The sequence below is a fragment of the Plasmodium fragile genome (assembly GCF_000956335.1).
Source record: "Plasmodium fragile strain nilgiri unplaced genomic scaffold supercont1.51, whole genome shotgun sequence".
In the NCBI taxonomy this organism is placed as follows: Eukaryota; Apicomplexa; class Aconoidasida; order Haemosporida; family Plasmodiidae; genus Plasmodium; species Plasmodium fragile.
Window position 1 is genome coordinate 131,616 of NW_012192631.1, and position 9,107 is coordinate 140,722.

Consider the following 9,107-nt stretch of genomic DNA (forward strand, 5'->3'; position numbering starts at 1 on the left):
GACACCTTTGCAACTTCAAGAGATCTGCCTCCAGCAACCATCACCACACCACCCCCTTTGGTATTTCTAACGATCAGTAAAAAGAACGCGTAAAATTAAAGAAACCCTGGACACCGCGTAGCTGCAAAAAAGATAACATATACTACTTTGATAGCCCCCCTTCACGCCAAAATGATTGTAAAAAAAAACAGGAAAACGTTAACGCACTATACATGGCTCGCCCTATTAATAGTCCCAAGCTTATACTTTAAGAATTTACTTTTTGATGTAATGCCAAATGAATGAGTACACATGTGAGCGTATGCCGTTTCATGTGGGGTGCTTGCTGGAGAGCATTAAAAAACGAACATAAAAGCTCCTTTTCATGCTGCTTTATGCGCCTTCTTAACGGCGATGTTCTAATGGCTGTTCCCTCGCACCTCCCCATGTTTTCTATTTGACCAGTAACACATTTCCTGTTTGTTTTCTTCCCTTCCTCTTCAGAATCATTTTAGCCTAACATTTGACAAATTCAAAAAAAAAATATACAGCATAAGTCCGGTTAACCACATGTCTTTACCAAACAGCGATGCCGATTTTATGAGTGATTATATTATTCCTGACAATGTTGGCTAATGCAAAATGGAAAGTGTCAGAAGAATTTGTTGAAGCACCATTTTTTTTATCACAAATGTGGATGACATCCCTGGCCAAATATCCAAACCAGTCAACAAAAACGAAATGAAACGCATGTTGGGGAGTGTTTCACAACGCGTGCAATGGGAGCAAAATTCTGTCTACATGGAAAAGCAGCCTCCATAAGAGCTGAGAATGATAAGGCCAAAAACATGGAGCAGCAGTCATTTGCACACATATTTTGGTGCATTTTCCACGTTCCTTTTTTTCCCCCCTTTGTTGGAAAGTTACTAAAAGTTGTGCACCTGCTGAAGTTGATTCCACATTTTTCTGCCCCTCTTGATCGTTTATCCAAAGCTTCCGTTGTAAAATTTTTCAGTTTGTTAATTTTACTTTTTTGAAACATACTGTTTTACAATTATGAATCGAATTTGTATCATTTCGTGAATTACCAAAAAATTTTTTTCGTTCATATTATATACAAACATGAATATAACACACATTGCAGCTTCCTCGAAGCGAAACGTACACTTATGCCCATAAACAAAGGTGCATGTCTCATTTCGATGAATGCACGAGTCGGTTGCTTACACAATGTTAAAAAATAAAAAATTGATCATGTTGCAATTACAAAAGGCAGTAAAAAATGAATAAGCAAAAAACAAAAACAAAAAAAAAAAATGGAGGAAAAATTACGATGTTAATTTAGCAATCATACAAATGTAACATATACTACACATATTCTATTTATTTTTACAAGCTTAATTCTCAGAGGTGATTTTTTAATATTTTCAGTAGGGCCATTTTACTTGCTTTAATTTTTCGTATGATAAATTGCGGAATCAAAGGGGACGTATCAAGTTCGATCTGGGGAAAAGGGTTGTGGTCATACGGGGGATAAAATTACGTGAGAAAGAAAAAACCAACTCGACGATTATAATGGCCTTACATTTTTGTCTACGCGGGCACACACTACGGTATGTACATGCGTTCGTGTTGTGTAAAATGGAGACGCGCATTTTGTTTTCCAAAAAGAGCGAACGGTGTATTACTCTCTTTACGCAACTTACCGAAGAAATGTAGGTAAAATTCAGGCAGCCGCTTTCCCTCCTTATATAATACCCAGACACATTAATAAACATTTTTCGTAACGAGGAGTTTTTAATTTTTTCATCACATTCGATGTCCAGTGAAAAGGAGTTGGCACTATTGATAAAAGGATTTGTGAACGTGCTTTGATTTTTTTTATGATCGTTAACGTTTATCGAAGCGCACGCAATTAGGTAGGTATCCTTGTTTACCTGCGGGTGTAGGGGTTGGTGCAGTGTAGGTTCCAGAGACATGTATGTGGGAGGGGGGCACACTTCAGGGTACACATTTAGGTATACACTTTTGGCGCCAATTTTCCAGTGCATACATGTTTCGATGCGTTGACGCACCGCTGCTCATGCGCATCGACAAGGGTGGAAAAAAATGCACGCAGAAAAAACTCTTTTCGTTACTTTTTTTTTGTGCGCAAGAATGTAAAAGTATCTGCCCTCGTTTCCTAGTGTGCCCTTATAGCTCTGTTGCAGTAGGATTAGGTCTTCATTATACACGCGCAGAATTTTGCCTAGTTTGGTGCGAATTATAAAAAAGTGAGGATGGATGAAGTTCAAATTTGCGCAAGTGAAAAAAAAAAAAAGAAATACATAAGGTTATGTAAAAAGAATAAAAAGTTGCACAGCGCGAATTGGCATTTCAATGTGCAGATTTGTTTCCTCCTAACCTTCTATAAAATGTGAATCAAATTTTTTGGTTCCATTTTCGTCCCATATTATGTCTATTAACTTTTCGAGCTGCATGGGTAAAAGTTTCAGTTATTCCTTTGTTATTCAAATCTGCGTGGAGCATTTTGTCGTGGCGCGTGCTGACGGCACGTTTCGTGACACTCAAAACATTTTATTTACGATGTGTTCGGTGCATATAGTCTTTGCAAATTTGCTTGCTCCATACTTTGGTGGCGTCGTGGAAGACAAGGGTCAGTTTTCCTACGTCTACATTGTTAACTTTTTTAAAATACAAGTGAGATTCCTTGTCCAGGGAACTATATTTGCTGTAGCCGTCATTACTTACGGCAAAACTGTACAATACTTTATCCGCCTCCTCAATAATTTCATTTACTTTTTTAATTTCTTCTTGGTTGTTACAAAACAAATGTTTCACATTATTAATCCTTTCGTTAAAGCCTCCTTCATTAGTTGCTCCGTCGCTGTTCATTTTAAATTATCATCAGCTTTCGCATTTGATTGTGTGTAGACGTGCCACGCTCCCCTCACGCTATCGCGCATGTGTATGTGTATAAATAGTGGTACGCAAACGTGTGTACAGGTGTACATACATGTCTGAATGATTGCACATGTGAACATATGGAGACATAAGCGCAGGATCGTGCGACATGTGTGTGATCTGCACACGGAACAAACTGTTACAAAAAAAAAAAACAACTAAAACATGGTCTCTCAAGTGTCATTAAAATGTGGATATGCAAAAAACAAAAAACAAAAAATTATCGAAATGGGCATATGCAAAGAAAAAAAAAAAAAAAAAAAAGAGGGACAAATAAATATGAATAAAAAAAACGCTCAAACAAAAAATTTAGTAGAAATAAAACAAATTTTAAATAACAAAAAATACAATGCAGCGGCCAAGATTTAATCTAAGGGTTGCCAAAACAGTTCCAACATTTATCACAATCATCCCCCTGTTGACAAATGCGCTTTTAAGTGAAACATGCGCACATAACGCTCAGCACAAATGAATGAAAAGGAGTGTTGCACATGAGGGTATGTAATTTGTGAAATTTTCTTCTTCCTTTGAATATATATATTTTTTATTTTTTTGCAAAAATACGCTGTTGAATTTTTCCTCTTTAAATTACATAACTATGGTTATACCTTCAGCACATGGAAATTATTATAGGGCACTCTTTTTTTTTTTGTTTTTTTTTTTACCTGCACATTTAGTGGTGAATGATTATATACTCTACACTTTATGTACATTCTTGTATAAACGGGTTTACTATTTGTAGGACGCAAAACGGAAAAAAAAGCTATTACAGTGATTGTACCATATGCACGCAAAAGGAGAAATTGAATAAACATAATAAAACGGTGTATCACCAGCGAGATGAAGATCACATAGCAGTAATTTTCATTTTGTACATTTGTTTAAAATAATTGGGGGATATATTTTTTCCACATTTAGGAAAGAAATGCTTAGTAAAAAAAGACCTCCTAAAAATTGCCTTGAATGGCTCACCTTTTTTCTTTTTTTTTTCTTCTTAATTTAAGTGTGCGCAGCGCGAACATGGAGGAAACACATAGGTACTGGTGCGCAAAAGTATGTGTGCTGTGTGCTTATAGCTCCTTGCGCCATTGGGGCGAAGGACAAGGGTTTATAAAGCGAAAATATCAAAAATAAGAAGCCTGGCGGCACATGCTGGCCTAACACGGCTAGAATCATACGCGGGATTTAAAATATTTTGTCTTACGTGTTTTTTCCTTGTGTGCGATGTAGAGTGGCTTCAATTACTCGCCACGGGGTTTAGCTCAGGGGGTAGCTAAATAAACAAGCCAAAAAAGCGAAAGCGAATATGTGTGCATATCTATTGACATATACGTACATATGCATACGGTGGGCTGAATTATAATGAAGACATGTTTGGACATTTGATGTATATTACTTTTTCATCGTGGGACGCATTGTGACAAAAAAAAAAAAGAAAAAATGAAAAAAAAAAAACGGGGATCCCCGCTTTGGAAATAAATACTCATGAAAGGCACTGCTAAGAAGAGACTTTGCACCTGAAGTGAGCCAAATGGTATAACCCTGTTTGCAAAGTAAAAGCTTTACGAAAAATGCAGCGCAAAATGGGGGAAAACCCCACACACCCAAAAAAAAAAGAAAAAAAAAAAAAAGATGGGATCACTTTTTATTTATAATCCTTTCAATATTCGGAGTAGCTACAAGTTTATTGTCGCAATTTCCGAGAAAAATAAATTCCGAGTTTTCTTTTATGTAGCAAGCGATTTCTTGCGAAAAAGTGCACTCCGATCCTTCATCCACATCAAACAATATATCGTTAATTTTCATTTTAATTTTTTTATTTTTGTAAATAATTAGCTTTGCAAATTTACCATTGGGTAGTGTGCTTATATTGCTGAGTTCGTACGCGCTGTTGCTCGTTTTCTGTATGTTTTTTTTTCCCTTTTTTATTTGTGTTTGTTCCTTTTCTTCCGTCTTGCAACCCGTCTGTTGCCGTCCTCGCTCCTTTGTTACGTTGTCTTTATTTTCATTTTGTTCCTCGTTTCGAAGAAGAGCAGGTAGCATGTTAGGCAGCTGGATGTAGAAAAAGAATCGTTCCTTATTGAGGAACAGTTTTCGAATTTTTTTTTGCTTCTCATTATTTGTAAAAAATGGCAAAGTTAGTGGCAAAAAGTGAGCATCAGAGGAGGTAGTCTTCTTATTGTAAAAGATGTTTTTACTTATGTTGTTTAATTCGTAAATATCTATGGACGTTTTTTTCTTTTGAGGAGATTCCATAACATCTTCATCATTCTTTGCTTGTAAGTATTCCAAGTTTAGTACATTTAAATTGTTACTGATTATATTTTTTTCTACTCCATGGGGAGGAAAATCTTTATTAATGTTGTTTCCATTAAAATGGTTATCATTTTTTTTTTTCTCATTTTGTAACTCAAAGTTGATTGTTTTTTTTATTAACTCTTGAATGCTTTTGTCATTTAAGCTATCATCTAATTTGTCGGCCTGTTCCGATTTTATTTTATTTTCATTTTTTAAATTGTCAATATTTGGGACAAATTTTTTTAAGGCACTGTTTTGATTACTGCTCCCCCCATTTTTAAGTAAATTCGATTTATTACGCAGTGTGTTATTGATACTTCTCCTCAGGCTGTATTCATCTTGGTTGTGTCTATTATTCATTATTCGTTACTTCGTGAATTGGAAATAAATAGAGGGACACAGGGGCCGGTGTTGTTTGTGTGTAGAAATATATGTGAACTTTTCCGCTGCTTTTTTGCCCTAGGAGATTTTATTTGCACAGGTAGGTACACAGTTTTATCGTTTTGCACGTAGCTTCCAGATGCGGAGGTATTATGTGTATGCGTCCTCCTGCATATGTTACGAGTTACGTACTCACTTGTCTCCCTATTGCGCGTAATACGTATGAGATGAGAATGCGCTTATCGGTTTGCGTTCATCGGGTCAGGACATATATGCCAATGACCTCTTACTGTGCAACTGTGGTTCTGAATCTGAGTTTAATATGAATTTAACTCCACAGGACTGCATGTTTTTTTTTTCCGAGACGCCCCTCTCTCGTTAAACTTCGTTTATAGTAAATTAAGATCTATCCTTTTGCAAAGTTAAAGGAAAATGGTACTGGATTTTTTTCACAACAGGGGAAAAAAAAAATTGGCTACGATTCATTCATCTCGGCTGTTTTTATATACATCATTTCTTATGTAACACGGTATTTTTCATCACTTCATTCTTCCCACATTATTTCCCTTGTTTGCATCCTCTTCTTCTACTTTTGAGATTAAAAATTAGAGAAGATGGAATGGACGAAGCGGCGAATGTCCACGGGGCGTTACGCTGAATTCGTGCAAAAACGCAAGCGCATAAGAAGAAAAATGCCTTCATTTATGCCCTTTTTTTTTTTTTGCACAACTTTTTTTGCTAACTGGTTCATTTTGACTCGTAGCTTTGCTCGAATTTGAAGTATCCTTAAAATGGGATAATATGCACCGACATATTTTGTTCAAATATTGTGTTCGCGTTTAAGATGGTTAGAGAATAAAAAACGGAATGGACAAAATTAAAGAGCGGTAGAAAAAAAAAAAAAAGGCAACATACTACTATAAAGAAAATATTATGTATTTTTTTATTTACATACATTTACTCGCGTGTTGTGCCAAGGAGCATTTAAAAAAAACACTGTAATGTATAAACGCGCTGTTGCGTGGGGGTGAGTTTTACAAAGCGTAACAATGGTGACGTGAAAGTTTGGGAAAAAGCAGCCGCACGAGTTTTGGATACAAAATGTGAAGCCCCACGTTTATTTTATACAGGATGTAGTTTGCACTATGTGTCGTGTACATATTTCTGTGCATGGTTGTAAACGCTCTTGTAAAGACAAAAAAGAGTTGGGGAAATAAGAAAAAATAAAATATAGGAAAGACTAGCCTGGTAGGCTTGCCCCTTTTTTTCCCTTCCTTAGGGGAGGTGTGATCCATTGGCCACAGGAGCCTCTACTGGATAGCAGCTTGGATCATGTGTGCATCCAAGTCTGTATCCCCAACAGGGCCACTCCTTATGGGTCACTCGTTCTGCGTGACCTTATTGTTGTGGATGAAGACATTTTCCAGGATGACCCTTTTTGACAACTCCTGGGACTCTGCCGGTGGATGGATATAAATGTTAGAATAAAAATTACACGGCTGCGCATTACTAAGATCGATGGAGTATGGGCAGATAAAAAGCTTCTTATGTATCTCCTTAACGTAGGACTTTTCTTTTGTGTAGGAAGGGAAGAGGAACATATCTGGCAGCCTGTTCGGATGGAACAGTAAATTCTTAAACTTGGTAATTTCAATGTTAAATTCGGAGGGATAGGATGGGAAGAAAGAAAGTTGCCTTAATATCTGCTCCAATAAATAAAATGTTTTCATTTCACTTGGTCTGCACAATAAATTTCTAGTCAAGTTATAAATGACATCGCATGATGTTAAGGCAATCTTTAATTCGTTTATATAAATATAAGATGGGTTTGATAAAAAGTGCACATTCGCTAAATTGGCATAACTATTTTCGTAAAAAAATGGAGGCTGTGGAAGAGGGTACACATTGGTTGAATCATAAATCGATGGGATAATAAAGAAATGGGTTTTTTCTAGCACCTCACTTTTTGCCAAGTTGATAATTTTTTTAAAAATACTTTCATAAATCACGTTGATATCTCCTATTTTTTGAATTGTCTCACTGAAATTACGAATGTATAGGAAGGGCCCGAAAATTAAAACCACATGTGGTAATTTTTCGTTTACGATTTTTAAAAAAATATCCAAATTATCACTGTATTCATTGTCTGCATACACATACCCATTGCAAACCATTATGTGTATATTATCATTATTGTAAAATTGCAGGACTTTACTCTGGTCCCTTCTTTCTTCATTACATTTGTTATCCTCTTCAATTTCGTTACCATTAAAATGTTTTAACAAAAATGCAGTGTTCTCCAATTTTATATTTAAATGTGTAGGCAATCCAGCGTAAATATTGTTCACGTAATATTTGATACTGTACTGGTTTATTTCTTTCTTTCCCTTGATGGCTAAAATTTGTCCCAAAAAGCAACATATATTTTTTATATTATGTAGATTTAGCAGTTGCGCCTTGTCTCCGTTATTCAAATGTAAACTCCCCTCCAAAATGATGTTCGATTCACTTATGTTAATTTCATTGTCTGTATAAATGCGTCCGAAAATGTAACACTCCTCTTCATTCATATTTAATATTGGACTCACCTCAATATTTAAGTTGAGTTCTTTGGAGTACATCAAAAAAAGCTCCAAAAATAAGGATAATTTTTTGTTTATATTTTCAGATATGACACTTGTGTCTATTCCTAAAAATTTGTAATTCTCATCGATGGTGTTAACGGACTTGACGTAGCAATGATATTTATTGTTGCAATTTATTCCTGCTTTTTCTGACAGCTCGCTGTTGTACTGCTTTACGTACTCATAGTCGTATATTATGTTTTCCTTTAAGAAGTTTTCATCTTTGAACAATTTTTTGTTGTATTCTTCCAAATAATCTTCAAATAATTTGTGAAAATTTCCTTTGTGTTTATTTCTCTCCACATAATCGAAGGCATCCTTCAGATCGTCACTCAAGCTGTTATCCGTGTAGTACGTCTCCAGGAAGAGTTTCACGTCTGCTTGTTTTATCTCCTTCATCGTTTGGGTTCTATTTTTTGTGTGCGTCAAAATGGCGGGCACGAAAACGTGGAGCAAAATGCTACGCCCGTACGGTCACCACGGTGTGTTGGGTTGATCGGGGGTTTAACACGTGTGTGTGTGTTGGTACCTATCCACGTCTACGTCAAATAGCACAATTTCGAACGCACTCACAAATTGAGAACAAATAGCTATTTGCCAAAGGCGAACGGCTAAAAATGTTCCAAAAGGTTAATAATCTCCCTCCCCCATAGGCATGTAATCGTGTTTCCCTTTTCATTCCTTCGCAGGGGGCACCTGTGCTGTACTTTCATCCATAAAGGTTCCTCACATGGGTGAGGGTTTCACTCGTGATTACGTATGTGCATATGTTTAACTGTATGTGCGTTTGGCAGATGCGGACTCGCGATGTATATGTTATATAAATATGTATATTATTTTCTTTCTTTTTTTTTTTTTTTT

The 9,107-nt window shown here is 36.1% G+C and overlaps 4 protein-coding genes across 4 annotated transcripts; 1 reads left to right on the forward strand and 3 right to left on the reverse strand.

The window, feature by feature from the left end:
* Window positions 1–171: 171 nt before the first annotated feature.
* On the forward strand, window positions 172–615 carry AK88_04003 (uncharacterized protein; the record flags this gene model as incomplete). Its single annotated transcript, XM_012481613.1, has 2 exons — window positions 172–267; window positions 484–615. 2 exons carry the CDS (start codon window positions 172–174, stop codon window positions 613–615), a joined length of 228 nt encoding a protein of 75 aa, XP_012337036.1.
* A 768-nt stretch (window positions 616–1,383) lies between these two features.
* AK88_04004 (uncharacterized protein) lies at window positions 1,384–2,874 on the reverse strand (the record flags this gene model as incomplete). The annotated part of the gene is made up of 5 exons (XM_012481614.1): window positions 1,384–1,482; window positions 1,686–1,916; window positions 2,118–2,227; window positions 2,384–2,453; window positions 2,611–2,874. The coding sequence occupies 5 exons, from the start codon at window positions 2,872–2,874 to the stop codon at window positions 1,384–1,386; spliced, it is 774 nt and encodes a 257-aa protein (XP_012337037.1).
* A 1,707-nt stretch (window positions 2,875–4,581) lies between these two features.
* Window positions 4,582–5,601, reverse strand: AK88_04005 (uncharacterized protein; the record flags this gene model as incomplete). Its single annotated transcript, XM_012481615.1, has 1 exon — window positions 4,582–5,601. The coding sequence occupies one exon, from the start codon at window positions 5,599–5,601 to the stop codon at window positions 4,582–4,584; it is 1,020 nt and encodes a 339-aa protein (XP_012337038.1).
* Window positions 5,602–7,001: 1,400 nt separating this feature from the next.
* Window positions 7,002–8,645, reverse strand: AK88_04006 (uncharacterized protein; the record flags this gene model as incomplete). Its single annotated transcript, XM_012481616.1, has 1 exon — window positions 7,002–8,645. The coding sequence occupies one exon, from the start codon at window positions 8,643–8,645 to the stop codon at window positions 7,002–7,004; it is 1,644 nt and encodes a 547-aa protein (XP_012337039.1).
* Between the last annotated feature and the right edge of the window lie 462 nt (window positions 8,646–9,107).